Source organism: Urocitellus parryii, chromosome 12 (assembly GCF_045843805.1).
Source record: "Urocitellus parryii isolate mUroPar1 chromosome 12, mUroPar1.hap1, whole genome shotgun sequence".
In the NCBI taxonomy this organism is placed as follows: domain Eukaryota; kingdom Metazoa; phylum Chordata; class Mammalia; order Rodentia; family Sciuridae; genus Urocitellus; species Urocitellus parryii.
This window is the reverse complement of record NC_135542.1, coordinates 65640413-65665423: the sequence shown is the minus strand read 5'-3', so window position 1 is coordinate 65665423 and position 25011 is coordinate 65640413. Positions and strand designations below refer to the sequence as shown.

The following is a 25011-nucleotide window of genomic DNA, read 5'->3' as shown; positions in this document are numbered from 1 at the left end:
CATTCATCTATTTCAGGACAAATGTTAAGGTGACAGTGAGGTCATGCTGCATATTGTGCTTTGTACTTTTTCTTTCTATGGTTTTCAACTAGTATGAAGTATTGATCTTGGTGACAGAGCACTGAGCAGGTGTACCTTTCTACTCCAGCCTCAGTAAAAGTGCCATGACTTTGCCCAGTACTTTGGGGGAAAAAAGCTGTGGTTCCAAGAAGATATTTTGGTAATTGAGTGTAGCTTTCTTTTTTTTTTTTTTTTAGTTGAGTGAAATCTAAATTATTAGAAAAATGTGCTCAAAGATAATCTATTTCTCTCAGCAGGACTTACCAGTAACATTATATATTCTTTGTTCTGATGAAAACTTCTGCCTAGTGTTAGCTATGGAGAAAAACTACCTGCTTAGTTTATAAGTTTACTTTTGTTTAGATAGATATAAATTTTTTTGATAGTTATTAAAATAATATATATGTTTTCTGAGCATAAGTGTACTGTGAGAAATTTCTTTTAAACTTGTTTTGTGGTTGTCTTTCCCTCTGGAGATGGCCCACATTCTCCCTGGAATGTGTATTTTTTGCTTTATCCCCAAAGCTTCTCACTCTTTTTAAAATACTCATTTATTTTCTTAGTTGTATTTGAACACAATATCTCTATTTTATTTATTTATGTGGTGCTGAGGATCGAACCCAGGGCCTTTCATGGTGAGGCGAGCGCTGAACCGCTGAGCCACAACCCCAGCCCAAAGCTTCTCTCTTTAGATAGCCTGCATTCTCTCTTGAATATGTTTCTGCTTTCCCAAATAACCTCTTCCTGTGTCTCTGACTGATGTATGCTGCAATTCTTTTCTTCATGTGTAAGTGCCATGGACCTCACTTGTCTCGAGTCAAAGTCCCTCTCTCAGGGATCTCCTCCAGTAATAGGTTCAAATCAGGGTGTCCCCCTCTGTTCTAGCGTTTCAGGGCTGAGGGTGTAGCTTAGTGGTAGAGTGCTTACCTAACATGGCCAAGGTCCTGGGTTTCATCCTCATCACTCCCAAAAATTAAAATAAAAATAAACTTGCATCTTTTAGATTTTCCTTTTTTCTGGCTTATAAATGCTTAGAAAATGTTGATTAGCTTAAAACTTTTGCTCAGGGGAGCCAGAGGTTACATAATTGAAGAAAAGTAGATATGGAAGAAGGGAATCTGAGAAGATGACTAAGTGATATTTCTTTAATAGCTTTGGGGAGATATAATTCACTCATGATACAATTCGTACATTTCAAGTGTGAGTTAATGATTTTTAGTATATTTGCAGAACTGTAAACCATTAGCCCAATCTAATTTTAGAATATCACCTGAAAAGACCTCCAAACCCATTAGCAGTTGCTCCCCATTTCCCTCTACCACTGCTGCTCCTAGCCCTAGGCAACCACTAATCTACCTTCTGTCTCAACAGATTGGTCTGTTCTGGACATTTCATGTAAATGGAATCATACAATATGACATCTTTGTGTCTGGCTTCTTTCAGTTAGCATTATGTTTCAAGGTTTATCTGTGTTGTCACATGGATCAGCACTTCATTCCTTTTTACTGCCTCAAGTGGATTGATATTCCTTTTTTTATGTTTCTTGGATTTTGGTGAAGTGTTTGTTACAAAGTGAATAAGCAGCTCCTGCAAAATTCAAATATCAGATCCCTTTGGAATTCGCAGTGTTCCTTCTTGTCCCAGGGAGTTTCAAATACAATGATTTGATGAGTCTTCCAGGAATAGAGTCTTCTATGAAAAATTAAGAAGTTGATCAATCTCTAGGAAGCCTCAAATTCCTTTCAAGAACTCTAACCCAGAGGGTTTATTGTTTTGTTGTTGAATCAACCGAAGAGAATTTTTTGTTGGATAAATTTGTTACCCAAAGTGACTTGCTTATTGTATCTGATTCTTGCCACCTAACTGTGGCTCTTAAGGACTGGAGTAGTTAGAAAGAGCTGGGTGTGCTATAATCCCAGTGACTTGGAGGAAACTGAGGCAGGAGGATCACAATTTCAAGGCCAGCCTGGGCAATTTAGTAAGACCCTGTCTCAGAATAAATAAAAAGATCTGGGCATTCAGCTTTGGGTAAAATGTCCCTGGGTTCTAACCCAGTACTGGGAAAAAAAAAATAGCTGTATGTTTTTAACAGAATTTTGAATATGGGAATTGATTATTGATGCACGAAAGCAAGAAATTGCTGTATGTAAAATAAGAGCTCATTAATAGTTGCATTTTAATTTTTTTAATAGGCATTGTTGGCATCTGAACCGAAGAAAGGCAAAATGGATTTGTTGAAAATAACAATGAAAGAATTAATCTCCTTGGCTGGGTCTGCTTGTGACTCACAAAGCACAGTTCCTCAGGTAATATTGAAAATAAATAAACCCTGCTAAGAGGGCAGTGATTTTAAAATCTTTGCTACATATTTATTTTCTAAAAGTATCTGGTAAAAATAAAGAACTCTAGAAGATCAGGCATTTGAAGTTTGGATTTTGTTTTCCTGTCCATAAAATAAGCTGTTACTTTAGTTGATATGTAGGTCAAAATATTTTTAGCCTGTTGTGGTGTCACCGGCCTGTGATCTTCAGCAACTCAGGAGGCTGAGGCAGGAGGAACGCAAGTTTGAGGCCAGCCTAGGCTGTTTAGTGAGACCCTGTCTCAAAGTTAGAAAGAAAAACAAAACAGGGCTGGGAATTTAGCTCTTGATAGAGGGCCCCTGGGTTAAATCCCTAGTACTATTAAAAAACCCAAACCAAACCAAACCAACCAAACAACAACAACAAAAAAAACTATTTTTAAACTCTGGTGTAAACATAGAACTGATATAAGATATTTTATAAAATTACTATTGCATTTACAAATTGGAAAGTGGATATACAATTACTTTAGAATTCATGTTTGTTTCTTTGAGTTAATGTACATTTTGAAACTAAGTAGTTGAATCTTTCCCTAAAATGTAATATCTGACTTTTTAATTTTAACTAATATTTTACCCTTTTTAGTCACTTCCTCTGTGTCTGAACTTGTGGTAAACATTCCTCACAACTCCACTGTAATGCTAGGTAGTAATTTATAATTCTTGATCCTTGTAATCTATACTTTCTTAGTAAATGCTTCAAAGTTGGATGTTTCTACCCAAATGCAGGAGGCCCATGCTCAGTAAGGGAATATAATGAGAGCTAAAGTTTATGATCAAGTACAGTAAGTTTTTATGTTTCTATTTTAGAACCCGTGGGAGGTGTTAAAAGGAAGCCATGGGTCAGAATGTAGTTGGGCTAGGGGAAAAACACAGTGTTTATTAACATGTGGTACATAGTGACCAATGATTGTAAGATACTTTGTTTAAAAATTTAACGTGTTAATTAAGACCTTTCAAAAATTATCATTTCAAGATGTTTTCCAGTGAAATGTGAAAAATATAATTGTTTATACTTTCTTATACTATCATTTAAAAAATTCCTAGTTTTGAAAGAACATCTAAAAATAAAGGGGTTTAAATGTGGCATATACACAATGGAATTTTACTAAGCATTAAAAAAGAACAAAACCATGGCATTTGCAGGTAAATGGATGGCGTTGGAGAAGATAATGCTAAGTGAAGTCAGCCAATCCCCAAAAAACAAATACCAAATGTTTTCTCTGATATAAGGAGGTTGACTCACAGTGGGATTGGGAGGAAGAGCATGGGAGGAATAGATGAATTCTAGATAGGGAAGAGGGGTGGGAGGGAAAGGGAGGGGGCAGGGGATTAGCAAGGATGGTGGAATATGATGGACATCATTATATAAAGTACATGTATGAAGACTTGAATTGGGTGTCAACATACTTTATATACAAACAGAGATATTAAAAATTGTGGTATATATGTGTATTAAGAATTATAACACACACACAAAAAAAGAATAGCATTACCTTAGATTAGGTAGAGGGAAGTGAAAGGAGAGGAAGACAGAGGATGTGGAGATAAGAAAGATAGTGGAATGAAACAGACATTATTACTGTATGTATATATGTGACTGTATGACCAATGTGATTCTACAATATGTATACTCAGAAAAATGAGAAATTATATCCCATCTATGTATGATATATCAAAGTATATAAGTGCATTCTACTGTTGAGTATGACTAATTAAAACAAAATATTTTAAAAAAGCATATAACATAATTAGAGGAAAATTAAAAAAAAATAAAGGGGTTTTCCTTTAAGTTGTTCCGTATGATTATTGCTGTCCTCTATTTCAAGGTGATTAATGGCAGTTTAATTGTTTTTAGGAAATTAGTGAAATTTTAAAATTTAGTCTGTGATTTGTCTTCTAGGCTTTAGTTGATAATTTTCTTTCTTTCTCCCCTCCCATGGCTTATTTATTATATTTACTATGTATTTCCAAAATATGTCAGCATAAAATAAACTTTTTTATGCTGTGAATAATGGACATCTATGAAACCAATTCAGTATAAGAAATTAAATATTAAAGATACAGTTTCAGGGCTGGGGATATAACTCAAAGGTAGAGCACTTGCCTACTGGGTTTTATTCCCAGTACCAAAAAAATAAAACAAAAATTAAAAAAAATTTTTACAAGCATATACGTGGATTTCTCCCCATCTCATTCCTTTTTCTTCCCTTTCAGTTGTGATCACTAACCCAAATTAGTATTTATCATTCCCATGCATTTTTGCTAGATTGTTAAAATCTTTTACCCAAATGGCATTATCTACACATCTTTTTTATAGTTTGGGTTTTTTCAGTCAACATTATTTTTTAAGATTAGTAAACTTCACTTCATTTTCATTCCTGAAAAGTGTTTCAGCATCTTATTCCAATTCATACCTTCTTTGAATGGACACTATTTGCGTTGTTTCCAGTTTTCTTCTATTATAAACCAAATGCAAACATTCTTTTGTTTCTCCTTACACATAGTGTGTTGCCACACGTTGTGTACCTAGAATTAGAATTGCAGGGTTATAGGATATGTACGTATTCAACTTCGATGTTGTCATTGTCACCAAAGTGTTTGATGGAATTTACATTCCTACCCACAAGGTATGAGAATTTCTGTTGCTTACCAACACCTTGGTATTATCAGACCTTTACAGTTTTTACTTTTCTGTATGAAATGGTGTTTACTAGTTTTGTTTTGCATTTCTTTGATTATTAGTTAGCTTTAACATCTTTTCATATATTTACTAATCTTGTGAATTCTGTGAATTACCTGTTCCAGAGATTTTGCCTACTTTTAATTATTTGCCATCTTTTGTAATACTTGTTGTTTTAAATATTTTTATTAGTTATTGATAGACCTTTATTTATTTATTTGCTTATACGTGGTGCTGAGAATCGAACGCAGTGCCTCCACATACTAGACAAGCACTCTACCACTGAGCCACAACCCCAGCCTTACTGTGTTGCCCAGGTTATCTCTAAACTCCTAGGCTCAAGCTATCCTCCTGAGTTGCTGGAACTATAGACACATGCCACTGCACCTGGCTTGAAATATCATTTTTCAAAAAAACAAAAAGTATTAAGGAAGATCTGTATAAATAGAGAAATAAGCCATATCATTGTCATTCTTGCAGAGGTGGGGGGGGGAGTTTCAGGGGAATAGAATCCAAGGCCCCATTGCATGCTTGGCAAGCCACTCTCTTGACCTACATTCCCATACCTCATGGAAGATTCAATATCAAAAAAAGAAGTCATTTTCCCTAAGAAGCCAATTTTTCACTTTAAATTGCAACAAAAATTCCAAGAGGACATTTTGTTGAACTTAACAAATTGATTCCAAAATTTAGATGGAAATGCAATGGGATGAATATAATCAAGGTAATTCTGGGGAAAAAAATGATTCATCCTATATGATATTATAAGTTATTATAAAATATAGTAATTAAAATCATCAGTTTAGTCCAGTGATCAGCATAGCAGATCAATGAAATGGACAGAAACAATTGCCTGTGTATGCAAACAGTACATGATAGAAGTAATGTTACAAATCAGTATAAATGAGGAAGAAATAACAAATTGTATCAAAAATGCTTATATGTTATTTTTCTAAATGGAAAACAAAATTATTTTCATATTTTATATAAAAAATCAAATTACAGGTAGTGTAAAGAAGTGTGACAAGCAAAACTTTAAGACTTTTAAAAGAAAATATAAAATATCTTTCTGATCTTGGGGTATGCAAGGATTTCTTAAATAAGTTCCAAATGCACAAACCATAAAGGAAAAAGCTGACATATTCCACTTAATTAAATTTTAAAACTTCTCTACAATAATCGAAACCATAAGCAAAATAAGAGAAGCCCCCAATGAGGAAAATATATGTGTAATTCAAATAACCAAAAAGGAATTACTATCAGGAAAATATTTTTAAAACAACAAGTCTTGGGCTGGGGTTGTGGCTCAGTGGTAGAGTGCTTGCCTAGCATGTGTGAGGCACTGGGTTCGATTCTCAGCACCACGTATAAGCAAATAAATAAATAAAGGTCCATCAATAACTAATAAAAATATTTAAAACAACAAGTATTACAAAAGATGGCAAATAATTAAAAGTAGGCAAAATCTCTGGAACAGGTAATTCACAGAATTCACAAGATTAGTAAATATATGAAAAGATGTTAAAGCTAACTAATAATCAAAGAAATGCAAAACAAAACTAGTAAACACCATTTCATACAGGAAAGTAAAAACTGTAAAGGTCTGATAATACCAAGGTAAGCAACAGAAATTCTCATACCTTGTGGGTAGGAATGCATATTTTTTCCTCATAAAAGTCTTATGGACTTTTTGTGAGATTTATTTCTATATATTTTTCTTATAAATGATATTTCAAAATTTTATATTATCTGTTGTTGCTCTGTGAGAATGAAATAGATTTTTTGGTGATTGTTGTGCTTATGTTTAGCAACTTACCTGAACTGCTATAATACAACTAATGACTTGTCTATAAATTCTTGGGATTTTCTTTATAGATAATTGTATCCCTAGTAGGTAATCCTAAGTTTGTTAGCTTTCTAATGCTTAGTCTTTTAAAAATTTTCCTTATCTTATTTTGCTGCTGGAACCTGTAGCACAATTTTGCTAGAAATAGAGATAGCAGGCATCTTTATGTTGTTATTTGTTGAAATTTTTAATCTGTCCTTTCTCTGATTAAAAAAAAAAACAATTCTTGAGTGCTTTCCTGCATAATTTGAGATAAATATGTTTTGTTTTTCCCTAGAATTTTCAAATATCATGAATTACATGTTATTCTTTTTGTTGTAGTTTTCAATGCTGGGGATTGAAGGGCCTTGTACACGCTAGACAAGTGCTCTACCACTGAACTACATTCCCAGCACTTATGCTGATTTTTAAATATAATATATTTGCATACTGAGAATGAACTCAACTTTGACATGTTTTTATACATTATTAAATTTTCTTTAGAAAGGATATAGATTTATGCTTCTCACTGGGTTCATAATTGAGATTGGCTTATGTTCTTCCTCTCTCATGCTGTCCCTGTCATATTTTATATGCATTTTTAGATTTATTATAATATACAGTGTGCAAGTCATTACAGCTTCACAAAGTGATCACATTTGTGTAACAAGAAAGAAGCAGAACTTTTCTAGGACATCAAGGCCCCTTCATGTTCTCTTCTAATCAGCACTCTTTCCCTGACAGTAACCAAGATCCTAATTTCTAACACTTTAGTTTTACCTTTTACTTAATGTTATAAAAATGAAATCCTATATTATAAACCATACTTTTGATGGGTTTTTTTTGCTCAAATTAGGTTTATGACATTCATCCATAAATACTATGATTTATTCATTCTTGTTACTATTTAATAGTATAAAATTTATCCATTCTGTTCTTTTTTGTGTGTGTGGGGGGGACGGGTACTGGGGATTGAACTCAGGGGCACTTGGCTGCTAAGCCACATCCCCAGCCCTATTTTGTGTTTTATTTAGCTACAGGGTCTCACTGGCTTCTTGGTGCCTTGCTTTTGCTGAGGCTGGTTTTGAACTTGCGAGCTTCCTGCCTCAATCTCCTGAGCCTCTGGGATTACAGGTGTGGGCCACTGCATTTGGCTTATCCATTCTATTCTTGATGAACATTTTTGTATGTTTTCAGATATGCTTAGTGGTGAACATATGTATATTTTTGTTGAATATGCATATATATTCAGCTTTAATAGATACTACCATTTACACTCATACAATGCTGCTGGGACTGCAAATTGGTGCAACTGCTCTGGAAAGCAATTTGGAGATTCCTCAGAAAACTTGGAATGGAACCACCATTTGACCCTGTTATCCCACGCCTCAGCATATACTAAATGACTTAAAATTAGCATACTAATAGTGCCATGGCCATATCAATGTTTATAGTAGCTCAATTCACAATAGCTAAGCTATGGAACCAACATAGGTTCGCACCTTCAACAGATGAATGGATAAAGAAAATGTGGTACATATACATAGTGGAATGTTACTCAGCCATAAAGAAGAATGAAATTATGGCATTTGTTGGTAAATGGGTGGAACTGGAAATAATCATTTTCAGTGAAATAAGCCAATCCCCAAAAGCCAAAGTCTGACCTGTTCTCTCTGATATGCAGATGCTGGCTCAGTAGGCTTGCAGGAGGGAGAAGTGTATGTTCACTGCATTGGACAGGGAGGAGTGGTGGGAAGGGAGTGGAGTTGGGAATGGGAAAGACAGTAGAATAAATTGGACATAACTTTCCTGTGTTCATATATGAATACACGACCAGTGTAACTCCATGTCATGTGCAGCCACAAAAATGGGATGTTATACTCCATGTATGTATGATATATCAAAACACATTCTATTGTCATGTATAACTAAAAAGAACAAAGAAAAAAATAGAAATAAAAAAAGATACTATCATTTCACCAAAGTAATTATTTATACCTTGTTTTGATAGTCAGGATATGTTAGACTCAAATCTGTGAGTCTTCTCTTGATAGCTTATAAAATGGCAATTTTCTATTCTTTCAATATTTATAGAATTCATTTGTAAAATCGGGTATACCTTTTTTGTTACTGTAGTTAATTAATTTATTTGATTTTTTTAAATTAAGTCTGGGAGGATTTTAATTATTGATTTTATTTATTTAATGGTAGTATCTAGGTATTCAGTTATTTGTTTTAATAAATTCTATTTTTAGGAGATTTTTTATTTTATATATAATATGTAATATATAGTATGTATGATATTATTATTTTTACTGATTAGTATAGGATTAGTCTTGGTTTTGTTTTTTGCTTTATTCTCGACTTTGTCTGAGGTCATGTCCTCATTGGTAGTCCTAATATTGTGTTTGTGCCTTCTCTTGGTTAATCTTCTCAGAGGTTTGTTACAGAGAATCAGCTTTTGATTTTGTTTGCCCTTAATTTTATTTGTGCTGTTTAAAAGAAATTTCTATTGTTCTTTTTATTTTCATTCTCTATTTTGAGTTTATTGTAAAAAATTATAATTGTCATTGTAAGTGGACTTAGCACATCCAATTTTGGTCTTTTTTTTTTTTTAAATAAAAAAACAGACCATTTAAAGTACACATTTAAAGCATTTCTTTCTTTCTTTCTGTTTTTGTTTGTTTGTTTGTTTGTTTTTTAGCTCCACTTAAGGTGCAGCCTATAAGTTTTGATATGTAGCAACTTCATTATTGTTCAGCTCTAAATATGTTTAAAAATTTTCTTTGACCAGTGTTTTAAATGTGTCAATTTTAGAATTATTTAAAATTTTATTAGTTCTTTTTAATTATACATAATATTTGGATTCATTTTGACATAATTATAAAAACGCGGAATATAATGTAATGTATAAGTAAAAATTCAGTTCCCGGTATTTCCATTTTCCCTTCCTGTCTCCCTCACCTTATTCTCTTCCCTCTACTCTACTTGTCTTTCTGCTATTTAGTTACAGTTTTTTGTTTTTTTAAAATAGTGCCTTGTGGGTATACATAAAGATGAGTTTCACTGTGGTATATTTATTCATATGTAGACATAGTAAAGCTAGGTCAGATTCTTTCTACTGTTCTTTCCTTATCCTGTCCCTCTTCCCTATCCTCAGTCCCCTTCCTCAACTCCATTGATCCTTCTTCTATTGAGATGGAATTCCCTCCCCCCCTCTTTTTATGTCCCCCCTCCCCCCACCCCCTTATCTTGGACTAGTTTCTGACTATCATAGAAAACATTCAGCCTTTGACTTTCTGGATCTGGCATATTTCACTTAGCATGATGGTCTCCAATTCCATCCATTTACCAGCAAACACCATAATTTCATTCTTCTTTATGGCTGAGTAATATTCCATTATTTGTATATACTACTTTTTTTAATCCATTCATCTGTTGAAGGACACCTAGGTTGGTTCCATAGCTTGACTATGTGAAGTATGCTGCTATAAACATTGATTGATGTGACTGCGTCACTGTAGCATGCTAATTTTAGATCTTTTGGATATATACTGAGGGATGGGGGATAGCTGGGTCATATGGTAGTTCCATTTTAGAATTGTTTTTGAAAAACTATAACTCACTTCCACTGTGATGACAGCATAATCTATAAGATAATAATTATTTGGTATTTTATTGTTACTAAGTTTGAGGCCATTTTAAAAAATAAATGTTCCTTGAAAAGAATGTGTTTGTTAGATTCAGGATTCCTCATAGGTTCATTGGATCAAGTTTTTTTATTACATTGTTCTTACTAATGTCTAAAAATTATTTTTATCAATTATTATTTTATTAAATCTACTGTTTCATTTGCATATTATTACTTTTCTTGTAATTTTATATACAGACTTAGAATCACCATAGTTATTAACCCACAGCTAATTTTGAACTTTTTGTCCTAGGTTCATGCTTTGAATATCCTCAGAGCCTTATTTAGAGATACACGTCTAGGAGAAAATATCATTCCGTATGTTGCTGATGGAGCTAAGGCTGCGATTCTGGGTTTTACCTCACCAGTCTGGGCAGTGAGTGTTTTTGCCATTTACTTTCATTGATTTAATTGTACTTCTGATTAAGTTTTAATAAACCTTTCACTGGATGATAAAAAAATATATATTGCATTTTATCAAGGAATTTCTCTAGGGAATAAATTCTTGGATCAGGCTATATTTTGATTCTTGATGTTTTATGGCTTATTTTATCTCTTTTGTTGGTTTATTAGACTTAAGTCTTTTATTTTAGTGCAATAAGGTATAACTTTAACTTATCACAGTCTACCCTTGAGTGATATTTTGCTGTGCCACTTAAAGTATAAGAACTTAATATTTTGCTTTCTTTTTCTTCTTCCTATCTTGATATTATTGTTATTGTTATACATTTTACTTTTTTTGTATGTTGTAAGCCTACCCTAGGTTTTACTTTTTTTTTTTTACTTTTGTTTAAAGTCAGTTATCTTTTTTAAAAATTTGCCATTTTAACCATTTAACATGGCATAAGTGTATACAATATTCATCAGATCACACATTTTCAGAACCTTTTTGTCATCCCCAACAAAAGATCTATATTCATTAAGTTTTGACTTCCTGTATTTTCTCATCCCCGGTAACCTCTGTAATACCTTTCTTTGGATTCTATGAATTTACCTGACCTAATATCTCTTATAAGTGGAATCATAACAATATTTATTAATTTATTTTTGGCTTATTTCATTTAATATAATGTCTTTAAGGTTCAACCAAGTTGTAACGTGTCAGAATTTTATTCCTTTTTAAGTCTGCATAACATTTCATTGTATGTGTGTACTTTATTTTCTTTATCCACTCATCTGTTGATAGAATGTTTCCACATTTTACTTATTGTGGTAATTCAGCAGTGAGCATTAGCATACAAGTTATCTGAGTCCCTGCTTTCAGTTAATTTGGGTGTATTATAGGGTAATTCTATGTTTAACTTTTTGAGGAACCATCAAAGTCTTCCATAGAGACAGTATCATTTTACGCTCATATCAGCAATGCACAAGAGTTCCAATTTGTTTACGTCTTCGCTTAGGATTTTCATTTTTTAAAATGATAGTTCTTCCTGATGGGTGTGAAGTGGTATCCCCTTATGGTTTTGCTTTGCATTTCCCTACTGATTAGTAATATTGATCTAGAAGCAGACCAACTCTTTCTTAGTATCTTAATGTATCTCTTTTTGGATGTTGTAGATTCTGTATATCATATGTTGAGTGAGTGGTACCAATATATTCTATCAAAAGTTGAAAAATCAAGCACAAAACATTAAATAGAAGTATAAATATTGAGTCACTTTTTTTTTTTCAATATAACATTGTCCAGAAACCATTAGACTTAGAACTCTATAAAGACTGTGAGCAGTACCTAATGTACTTCTTAGATTTAAGAAAGGAAACTTTCATGTGTCTTTTTCATGATTCCTTGGAGAAACCCTTATTTTTTTTTCTCCTATGTCATTGTGTCTTCTAGAGTAAAGGACAATAACCTATGATTCATAGGCGCTTGACATGTGGCTTTACAAAAATGCTTGGCAAAGGGGAGGGGAGGAGCAAAGAAGCTAGGTCTTAAATCCACAGAGTGGTGGGGTGTGGTGGTGCATGCCTGTGATCCCAGCAGCTCGAGAGATCTGAGGCAGGAGGATCACGAGTTCAAAGCCAGCCTCAGCAACAGTGAGGCATAAGCATCTCAGTGAGACCCTGTCTCTAAATAAAATGCAAAGTAGGGCTGGAGATGTGGCTCAAGTGGTTAAGTCCCCCTGAGTTCAATCCTTTGTAACTCCCCACCCACAACTCCCACAAACAAAACAAAACCCACAGAGTGGAGTATTTACTAGAAAGGCAGGCTTTCCAATTAGTAGGCTGCACCAACCATTCCGTACCAATATGATAAGCCTCTAATTGAGATTCAGACTGTTGCAGTGGCTGCCAAAGGCACAGACTCCCAGTGTGAGGAACACTCCTCAAGGTTGCCAACATTTGCCTAGACAATTAGGCATCTTGTAAGAGATGCAGACTTTTGGAATTCTGTCTAGGAGCATTGCATAACTGTCTTTGAAGGCACAGTGTTTACCTTTTACATTTATAGGAAGTAGAACAATACCCATATACCGTCAGTGTAATCAGAGATCTAGGAATGTGGCTTGATCATCAGGAAAATTAGAGATGGCAAAACTGATTGCCAGCAATATTAATATTGTTTTCTTCAAGTCTAATCCAGATAATACAAGAAATATTTTCTGTGAAAGGGCTTTACCAGTGTGAAACGTGGTGATTTTCCCAACTTTTTGCCAAAGCCAAAAGTGTCAGAAACAAATGATTCCTTTTGGAAGTCCATTTGTGAGACCCAAAGCAGTAATGCATGTGCCTGAAAAATTTTTTAAAATAAAGGAAAACATAAGAGAAACCTTAAAAATGAAAGTTACCTGTTAAGCCACCACAGAGATATCATGATTCTGTTGCATATTTTTTTCTGTGAGTTTTATGCATGAATACTATCCATATCCACATATATATCCACAAAAGCTTGCAATAATATAAGTGCTTATGATAATTTTATTAACTGGAATCTTCCTTTTGAACACTGGTTTTATAGGAATATTTTGTTTCTATTTGCTGTTCTTGCTTTGTCAGACAAAGTAACATCATAGCTGTGACAATCTATACTGTTGCCATAATTTTTTTTAACTTTATAACAACAAAGGTTTATTTAGCTCACAGTTTCACAGACTCCAGGCATAACATTGGCTGCGTTCAGTTCTGGTGATGATCTTCTTGCTTGTAGAGTCCTGAGCAAGCATGGGACTTCATGTGGGGTGGGAGGGAGCTCATGTTGCCATATGCTGATTGCTGTATTTCCTTTCTTATGAAAACCTAATGAAATTATAAGTCAACATAATCACTGGCTATGAAGAAACCTTCATTTTACAGTAACAGTTTACTATAGCATTATTTGTTGAAGTCATTTTAAAGGGTGATTTTCCCCTAGTGCTTGTGAAATATGGTTTGATTTACAGAAATTTGATTTGTGTGCATCCTCTCAGGAATATATTGTGCCTAAAGCTGGCTACATCTGTACTTTTGACTTAATTGTTTTTCCTGATAAGTTGGAAAGGCAAAAACCCAGGTAAAGTGAATTGTTTGCAGTAAAGGGGCATTTTTCAGAGAGCATTCATGTATAGATTTAATGTGTTTTTACAGATTACTGGCCATTTGTATTGAGACCTTACAGATCTTTCAATCTTTGCTACTTAGTTGGAATTTTTTAAATACAGAGAAAATGTACTATTGTAAACATTGTAGGCATTAGACATACCTACAGTGTAGTAGATGACATATTAAGCACTGGAAATACTAATATAAATAATGTACCTGGCATCATTTATATTACATTGATTAATTTCAGTAAGTTTTATTATACTTCATATTTTATATATAAATAAAATAAGGCTAAGAGACGTGAAATACCTTTGTCTAAGAATGTGCAACTATTATCTGTCTGACTTCAGAATCTGAAGTGTGGTAAAGCAGTTTTGTTTGTGATAGGAGTGCAGAAAAGGTCATTTTAGCTGCTTTGTAGGGCTTGGGCCCTGTGTCCTCAGAAAGCAACTGGAGGTAAGGTTTTATTGAGTGGTACAAACCCAGAGCAGCAAGAATGAAAGAAAACAATAAATGAGGCAAGAAAGGAGGAAAGATGCTACCAAGTAGGCCTTAACCTTGCAGGAAAACTGAGCTGGTTGTCTTGTCACATGGTACATCTTCTACTATGTGAAACTACCACCTCTTTGAAGAGTCCCACCGCTTGTTTCTTGTTGGTCAGAGTTTACCCCTTGGGGCATTAACCCAACTTGGACAGGTGTTGGCATAAACACTTGAAATGCAACTGTGATTCCTTCTGCTATTGAAAAGCCTATTGAAAAATCCTTCACAAGGGGGTTTTATAGTAGGGAATGATGACTTTTTATTAATCTGGATAAATGGGGACTTGATTCTAAGGTGGCAAGAAGGAAGGAGGAAGACCAATCAGGAAGCTATTATAATAGTTCTGCCAAAAGGTGATGATGGCTTAGAATAGAGAAATGTTAGTAAAGATGGTAAGAAATGATTATGTTTGACGTACATTTTGTAGATGAGGTTAGTTTAGTCAAAATTTAAGTTACATTAAATGATTTATAGAGACATATGCATAGATCCTTAGAGTTTTCTGGGCAGTTGTTCTTTTAAAATAGCATCTGATTCTCTTCATTATGTTTAGTGACTGTTGGACACCTGATTGCCTTTCCCTAGGCAACTCTCAGCCTTTCCAATAGAGCTTGCCAAGCAACCCAACTAGGGTCCTCCTATGACCCACCCTGAGGTTATATTTTCATCTAGTACAGTTTTATCTTGCTTCTCTCAAGTCAGTTCTGATTCACAGCATGTAGGGGATTTCAGAGGAACATACAAAAAAGACCCTTTCAGATATTCCTGGCAGCACTGCCACGGTTACTTTGTGACTTGTTGGCACCAATGACTCTGCCCTCTGGCAGTTGTGAAGTTGCTATGAAGGTTCCAGGCTTAGGGCTGTGTAGTCTTGAAATCCAGCTGTGCTCCACTCATCATGCTATGTGCCTTGGAATGGAGCTTCATTTACTCAGAGGAAGAGGTACTTTTTTTCTAATTCACTTATAGATGCTGTATGGATTAGTGGAAACCCTTTCTTTACTTTTGACCTCTCATGGGAGAAGTATCTTATAACTTTGGAAGACAGTTACCAAGAACTCAAGTATTGCTGGTCTTCTCCTTAGAAGTCCAGAAAATCCGGCATGGTCTTTCTGGATTATAGGTGTAGGATTTCTTCAAAGTCACATGGCTTAGAACTCAAATCTCATCTAATTTTTTTTCAAAAAATGTCTCTTTCTGCTATAAACCTGTATCACATACCCTCGACAGAATATTAAAATGTTGTATCTTGATCCTATCCTTGACTGCCTACTAGGAGTGTATGGTGTGTTAGTGATCATGCTACATAGCAATTGCACAGGGTGGGCTCCCCTCTGATATTTTTTGAATATTTGTTAAGGGAGTTTATGTGTTATGTAATAAAAAAATGAGTGTACATATGTGCTTGTACAAATGCATACAACCTGGTGTAACCTAATTTTCTAATAAATTAGAGCTAATAAATTCTTCTATCTCTTATACAAGTCTATATATAGAAGCTTTCTTATGCCAAGAAAGAAAGAAAAAAATTATCTATTCAATGAATAGAAGAGAAATACTTTGGTAACAGTTGTCACTTTGCAGCTGACTACCAAGTCCCTACCAACCATATGTTGGAGACTCAGTGGAGAAGGAGGTAGAGAGCAGGAAGTATTCTGGTTTTCCCTGATAAAAAGGATTGTTTATAGGTAGAATTACTTGACAGTTGTTCTAATTTCTGCATTTTCAACTTTACCACTAATTCTGTCTATAATCTTTTTTTAACTTGCATTCATTCATTTTTCCCAAAAGGAATTTGCTTTTATTGTGTTACTGTTGCTATAGTTTGGATCTAAGATTTTCCCCAGAGGCCCATATGTGAAAGGCTTGATCACCATCCTGTGGTACTATTGGGAAGTAGTAGAACCTTTGGGAGGTGGGGCCTAGTGGGAGGAAGTTAGGTCATGGAGGCGTGCTCTTGTAAATCCTGTTGGGACCTACACCCCTCCTCTCTTTTCTTTTGCTTTCTGACTCCCATAAGGTAAACAGCTGTGCTCTACTACATGCTCCCTGCCATGATGTTTTGCCTTGCCACAGTCTCAAAAACAATGGGACCAACTGACCTTTTATAATAACTATTTAGTGGTCTGTTTTTTAACTTCTACAGTTTTAAAACAGTATACATCTCAGCATAGGAAATCAGCTAATGTAACATGTAATGAATAAAGGGCAAAAATTAAATGATGTTTAAGCAGATGTAGAAAAAGCATTTGACAATAATCTAATTCCATTTCATGATTAAAAACACTCAATGAACTAGGAATGGAATTTTCTCAACCTGATCAAGAACAGCAGTGGAAAACATAGCATATACTTACTGGTGAAAAACTGAAAGCTCTCCCTTAAGATCAGTAAAAGGTCAAGGGTATACACTCTTGCCACTTATGTTCAGCATTACATTGGAACTCCTAACTAGGGCAATCAGGCAAAAATAAGATGTAATAAAGGAAGGTGTAACTGTTTTTATTTTCTGATGCCATGATCTTTTATGTAGAAAATCCTAAGGAACACACTCACATAAATTAGAGCTAATAAACAAGTTCAGTGAGAAGATATACAGATGGTCAATAAGTACATAAAAAGATGTTTAGCGTTATACAAGATAAAAGTTCAAAAATCATTTTTACTTGAGCAATGAATAGTTCAAACATGAATTCAAAAAAATTTTTTTAAAAAGAATAAAAGAAGAGAAGAAAATGTATGGCATATGTACACAATGGAGTTCTACTCAGCCATCAAGAAGAATGAAATTATATCATTTGCTGATAAATGGATAAAACTAGAGAACAACATGCTAAGTGAATAAGCCAGACTCGGGGAGACGAGGGTCAAATCTTTTCTCTCCTGTGTGGAAGCGAAGAGAAATAAGGAATAATAAAAGGAAATCTCATGAAAACAGAAGGGAGAGTAGTATAATAGAGGAAGGTCATTGAAGGGCAGGGTGGAGTGGAAGAAGAGGAAGGTATTGGGAGATGAAATGGACTAAATTATGCCATGTGCTGTATGCATATATCACAAAGAACCACACTTTTATGTATAATTATAATGCACCTATTAAAAATTAAATAAATAAAGGTAATAAAATAAATAGAAGAAAGATCAGTAGAGAAAGAAGATTCAGGAAAGGAGGAAGGGAGGGAAAGGGGAACTCTAGAGAATGAAATGGAGTAAATTACAATATATGCATGTATATACATGTCACAAAGAATACCACTATTATGTATAACTATAATGCACTAATAAAAATATAAAGAAGAATAAAATACTTTAGAAATAAATTTAACAGAAGATGAGGCCGGGGTTGTGGCTCAGTGGTAGAGTGCTTGCCCAGCATGTGTGAGAAACTGGTTCTATTCTCAGCACCACATATAAACAAATAAATAAAGGCCCATCGATAACTAATAAAATATTTTTTAAAAGGAAATTAATTTAACAGAAAAAGTGCAACCTTTCACACTGAAAATTTGAAAACATTATTCAGAGAAATGCAAGAGGACCAGAGATATCCCGTGTTCATTATTGGAAGACGTTCTATCATTAAGACGGTAATACTCCCCAAATTGATCTACAGATTCAACATAATTTCTGTTAAAATTCCATCTGAATATTTTTTTTGGCATAAATTAATATGTTGGTCCTAAAATATGTTTAAAAAAATGCAAGGGTCCCATACTAGACAAAACAATCTTGAAAAAGAACAAAGTCAAAGGGCTCATAGGCCCCAATTTCAAAAATTACTACTAAGCAGTAGTAAATTTGATTATGGATTCGACATAAGGATAGACATATAAATCATGGAATAGGATTGATTGTTCAGAAATAAATCTCCACATAAAATTTAAAAAATAGTGCTCAAAGATCAATGGAGAAAGAATAGTTCTTTCAACCAATAGTACTAGTACCACTAGATAGCTATAATGCAAGAGAATGAATTTCATGTTTGAGGAACTAAAAATGGATCAAAAATCTAAATATAAGAGCTATAAAAATTTTAGAAGAAAACTCCTGTAAGTTTTTGTACCTTGGAGTGGGTTAACAGTGTCTTAGATACAACACCTAAGGTACAAGCAACAGCAGAAAAATATAGGTAAATTAGACTTGATCAAAATTAAGAATATATAGAAAACTCTTAGAACTCAATAGTAATAAAAAGACAACCCATTTCAAAAATGGACAATTCATTTGAATATATTTCCCCAAAGAAGATATACAGATGGTCAATAAGTACATAAAAAGATGTTTAGCGTCATTAGGGAAATGCAAATCATAACCACAATGAGATACCATTTTGTACTCACTAAGATTAAAAAGATGGATAATAAAAGTATTGAGGAGGATGTGCAGAATCACAGAATTGGTGAAATTGAAGCCCTAATATATTGCTAATGAGAATATAAAATGATACCACCATTTTGGCAGTTCCTACAAGCAGAGTTACTATAATAATTTACCATACTACTTCTGGATGTATACCTAAGAGAAATGAAAACATGTTGATACAAAAACTTGTGCACAAATGTTTTCAGTAGCATTATTCATAATAGCCAAAAAATGGGAAACAAGCAAAATGTCCATCAAATGCTGAACAGATTTAAAAAATGTGATGTATCTCTATTATGGGATATTATTTACCATAAAAAGGAAGAACATACCAAAAAATGCTAGAATATGGGTGAATCTTGAGAATATTGTGCTGAGTGAAAGAAGGCCACCTGTTTCATGATCCTATGTATATGAAATGTCTGGAAAAGGTAAATTTTTAGAGACAGAAATAGATCAGTGCTTTCCTACTATGGGTGGAGGGAAAATGATGACTAATGTGTGCAGGGTTTCATTTTGGGGCTATGAAAATATTGTTGATTTAGTGGTGATAGTCTCCCACTTTAGAAATATAGTAAAAACCACTAACTTGTATACTTCAAAATGGCGAATTTTACAGTATGTGTATTATATCTCAAAGAAGGGAAAGTCATTTTTAAAATATTAAAACCAAGTATCATCAATTGATTACTTTTGGAGGTTTGCTCTGCCCTGAATGGAAAATTGGTTAATACATGCAAATAATTCTGTATTGAGTGAACAGGGTAACCAAATAGATGATTAGGGAAAGTTTTTAAAAAGTTTTTCTGGGAATGTTAAGTAATTAATGCAGAAGACCTGATAGAGTATCACCATTTTGCTACATGTATCAGAATAGGTATTGATCACCATTGGCTACTAAATGGGGGAATTTTATAATGGATTTCTTGGTCTGTTTCAGCTGCTATAACAAAATGCCACAGAAGGGTGACTTATAAGCAGCAAAAATTTATTTCTCATAGTTCTGGAGGCTGGGAAATCCAAGATCAATGTGCCAGCAGATTCAGTGTCTGATGAGGGCCTGCTTTTTGGTTCATAGAGGTGCCTTAACTTGTAAAAGGTTAAAGGGGCAATGGGTCGGTCTCTCTCTCTCTCTCTCTCTCTCTCTCTCTCTCTCTCTCTCTCTCTCCGGTCTCTTTAATATGAGCATTTAATATCCCATTTATAAGGGTAAAGATTTTATAACCTAATCATATCCTAAGTACCCCACCTCCCAATGCCATCACTTTGAAGGTTAGGATTTCTACATATGTATTTGGGGAAGGAGGCACAAACATTCAGCCCATGCAGGATGGATCAAGCTGATAGTATTGGTAACCATTGGTTCATCTTTTTTTTTTTTTTTTTTTTTTTTTTTTTTTTTTTAATTTAGAGACAGGGGTCTTACTAAGCTGCTCAGGCCTCAGTAAGTTGCTGAGGCTGGCTTTGATCTTGTGGTTCCCCTGCCTCAGCCTCCTGAGTTCCTGGGATTACAGGCATGTGTCACCACGCCCGGCTCCATTTGTCCATATTAATATTACTAAAATGCATTATCTGTCTCCTGCCTTCAGTCTATTGATTAAAAAAAAATAATTTTATTTCTGGGTTGTGCCTGTTCACTTTATGAAACAGGCCCCTATGGTTTTGTTTAAAGTGTGTATTCTCAACATCTCCAGATGTTTAACTTTAGTGCATCTGGCAGCCTTTGTCAGAGAGTTTGGTTTAGGGCAAAATGGAATTTGTGTTTCTGTTGTGTTTTGTTTATTTTTTTGTTATTATTTGTTATCACTGAGCCCTACTTTTAACCTTTCTTTTTGTGTTTTATCATTGTTATGATTTGAGAGAGGTAATGGTATCCTAAATGTCCTTACCAAGCCTTCTGAGACTGGGTAAGATAATCAAGATCTGAGCTAGGCAGAGGTGATACTGAGAGTGACAGGATGGATCTATTTGTTACAGTTTGGGCATATTAGGCAGGGCATGTAGTAGGGACTCTTAATGTTTGCTGACTATTGAATGGACCTAAGTAGATCTGTCCAAGATTAGGGTTTCATTGCAATTTTGGTATGAATTTTATTTGGACTCTTTGGTCATTTTTCCACCACCCCTTTTCTTTAATTTGTTGCCAACATTTCAAAATAGTGAGATTTCACATAAAAATCAGGTTTCTGGCTTCTGTTAAAAAAGCAGAAGATCTGGCAACATTAGGCTTGCATTCCTTCATGGCAGCTAGTCAGCTGAAGCTGAGCAGGGACTACATTAGACACAGTCCACTGCTGCCTCTGTTGCTCCCTGCTTCTTCTGGGCGTTTGAGTTTGTGACCCTTATGCAATGGTTTCAGGAAGTGGTTTTCTAAATCTCGAGTTATTACTTTTTTAAAAAAGATCTTTGTTTATTAATTTATTTTTGAGTGGTGCTGAGGATCAAACCCAGTGCCTCACATGTGCGAGGCTAGGGCTCTACCACTGAGCTATGGCTCCAGCCTGCATTATTACTTTTAATGACTTTTCTGCTTATATTGCTACTTAACATACCATATGATCACTTACCTAATTAGAAAATAAGCAATTGTGTGTCTTCTATTTCTAGATATTCTCTGTGGTGCTGGTACATTGCCTTGCACACCATAAGGAAGGCAGTACATACTTAAACCTCTCTACTCTGATTTGGCAGGGTGATTGAGGAAGACCAATAATGCTAGAATATTCAAGACATTGTCGTGAAATTCCAAAGTATCTTGATGCATTGGCTTGGAAAACATATACTCTGTAGTGTCTTGGAGAAATGATCCAAGTTTATTAACATTAATTCTTGCCTCTTGTTTTTATTAATCAGTTCTATCATATAATTTTAGGGTTAATATCCCTTGGTTATATTATTGGCATTGTGAAGTTAAAGGCTTTTGGAATATTAAGTATTTCTTGACTATTTATTACATGGATTCTTTGAAATTAAGTCTTACAAGTATTTTCTCACAGGTAGGTAAGTACAGAAAAATAAGTGAAAAGAGTTGAGGTCTAAAATAATCATTGTCAGGAAGGATATGAAAAAATAGTTTTTTTTCTTAAAGTACTGTTTGATGATTCAATTCAAGGACATAATGAAATCAATTGATAATATTAGAATAGGAAAAAACTATATTGTGTAGTTGCAGTTAGGGCTTAATTTAAGAGGTCATTGAGTCAATTACTATTAAGTTTTTTTTTTTTTTAAAGTTGTCTCATTTTGTGAAAACAAACAATGTTTTCTTTAGTCCTACACTAGCCAATGGTATAATGATTGGAATACCTAGTTGACCATTATACATGTTGATTTCATGCCATAAATATTCCTTGACCCATATTGTGTGTTTATTTTTATAATAGGTGAGAAATTCATCCACTCTTCTCTTTAGTTCCTTGATCACAAGAATTTTTGGAGTTAAAAGGGGAAAGGACGAACTTTCCAAAACAAATAGGTAAGTAAGCTTCATCTAATGCTAACTTTTCTTTTTACACAAAATTGTCCTGGCCAAAAATAATTGGTGAAATTTTGCTTACTTTTACAGATTCATCTGTAGCATAAAACTATAAAAATGGTATAATGAATTAACCAGTGCTGCCAAATTCTAAATCCTTGGGCAAAAATATCAACTGATTACAAAGTTGACCTTTCAAAGCAACAAATGTAAAGCAAAGAATCCAGGGCTGAAATATAGACTTGTTTCTCACTGCAGTAACTATTATTTTTTCTTTGTGTCTTCTTCAAGTATTCCTGAAATGTCCTACATTCTTTTTTCCTGATGTGTTATCGAGTATTTACTATCTGTGCAGTATCTTTAATCATATAAGCGAAAGTTTAAAAGATTGTGAAACTCTTATCAGAACACCTTCCAGACTACCTGTGCATTCATTACTCTCCTAAACGAAGGGAGAAAGTTGGAGATGTTGACTGTGTGAAATAAATAATGCATTTACTTTTTGGTCTTTAATTTACTCTATTTTTTTCAGTAAGGCTTTTTAATGTATGGAAGGAAATCTATGGAACCATTTTGGTTATTATTATTATTTTTTTTTAATATAATGCACAAGTTCTGTTTGTTCTTAAAGAGAAGCTTTGGATAGTTCTTCAGCATTTGAGGATTTAATAGTAGTGTAGTTGGCTTGCAGCTGTTAACACTAGATGTCACTGTTGCTGCATGTTTAATTACTCCCTTAAACTTTTAGAATCCAATTTGACATACAAGTCATTGTCTTAAGGACCTACACATGAATTCAAGCCCAGCTTCTCTCTTCCCTAAACAAGTTACTATGCTTTTGCTTCAAATTTAGATTTTAAACTGGTATTTATTAAAATATGTCTTCTTGTGATGAAATTAAGTTTTAAGAACTAAAAGATATGATGAAATAATTTTTTGATATGCTTGTGGTAATTCTAGTGAAACCTGCTGTGGTGGTTCTGAAAATTGCTACTTATCAGCCTGTAAAATTCACCAAATATTTCAAAGAAAGGTAACTGGCTCTAAGTTTGAATCCCCTGAGTAAATGCAGGAATACCAAGAGATTTTTTTTTTCTCCCGAGTTGTATTTTTAAAATAAATATTACTACTTTGGTAGCATGATTATAATTTTTACTTTTTAGCCTGTTCTTTTTTTAAAAAAATTATTTTTAGTTGTAGATGGACACAATACCTTTATTTATTTATTTTTAGGTGGTGCTGAGGATTGAACTCAGTGTCTCACACATGGTAGGCAAGTGCTCTACCACCAAGCCATGACACCAGCCCCTTTAGCTCGTTCTTAAAGTAATTTTTCCTGTCATTAACTGAAAATTACTAGTATTTGTTTCTCTTTAACTTTGTCTAATTTGTTAATAATTCTACAATGTGCTTAAGTTTAAAATAGTTGTATCTTTTTATGAGACCATGATGATGTTTAGTAGTATGAATAAAATATGATATTAAGTAACAATTAAAGTTAATGTTCAAATTGCTCTTCTTGAATGTGTATATAAATTTTACTGTGCACCAGAGAAAAATGATCATTAATTTCATTTAGGTTGCAACTGAAAGAGGATAGAAGAATAAAAGGGCAATGAGATCACACAGTTTTACTCTTTTAGCTAAAGTCACACTGATGGAAATTCATTTCTTTTGAATAGAGAAGATCACAAAATTAATAACTTTCCTAGAAGAAGGGAAATGGAATATTTGTATAATTATATTGACTAATGGTGGAAAGTGAAATGAAGGAATCAGGAAGTTGATATTTTACTTAAGTGTGGTGAACATTTTTTAGTAAGAGCCTGTATTTCAATAATCTGAAGACTGGCATGTGTCATCTCCTATACAGGCTTCTCTTTTCTATTTAACTCTTGAATTATCAGTTTCTTGGCAGGTCTTTTTAGAAGTTCTGCAAAACATTTAGTTTGTTAAATTTGCAATTGTTTGTGATTATTCTACTTTTGTAGTTTATTTACTTTTGTCACTTTTTGTTGAAATATTTATATGCCCATTCTCTACATATTAATTCCCCAAAGGATAGGACCGTTTCCATCTATTCTTTGTATATATAAAGGGCACTTTAAGAATGCTACTTACAATGTCTTGTTGGGTGGTTACTCAGTCATCAAATAACTAACCTCAGCTGATGACACCTCACAGGCCAGTTAAATTTGCTTTCACAACCACAGATTGTTCTGCATGCAGTCTTGCAAACGTGTGCTCCTGGTCAGAAAGGAACTGAACATAAAAAGAACATCTGCCTTTTTTCCATCTAGTGTGAAAAGAATGTCTATCTTGGAGTAAATAAACTTGGTTTCTAGGCATTTTGCTGCCACTGGAGATGACCTTAGTAGAGTCCCTTATTCACTCCATCCTTCAGTTTCTCAATCTATATGACAGGAGTAGTAAGATCTAGATTTTATCTTCATGGGGTTATTAAGAGTCTACAACAAACTATTACAACTTTATTATT

The 25011-nt window shown here is 33.9% G+C and overlaps 1 protein-coding gene across 1 annotated transcript in view; it reads left to right on the top strand.

Annotated features, from left to right (window-relative positions):
• Thada (THADA armadillo repeat containing) overlaps window positions 1–25011 on the top strand; it is a 323478-nt gene that overhangs the window by 70335 nt on the left and 228132 nt on the right. The window contains 3 exon segments of the mRNA XM_077791748.1: window positions 2253–2366; window positions 10872–10994; window positions 22423–22514. Of these exon segments, the coding sequence (XP_077647874.1) occupies window positions 2253–2366; window positions 10872–10994; window positions 22423–22514 (329 nt within the window).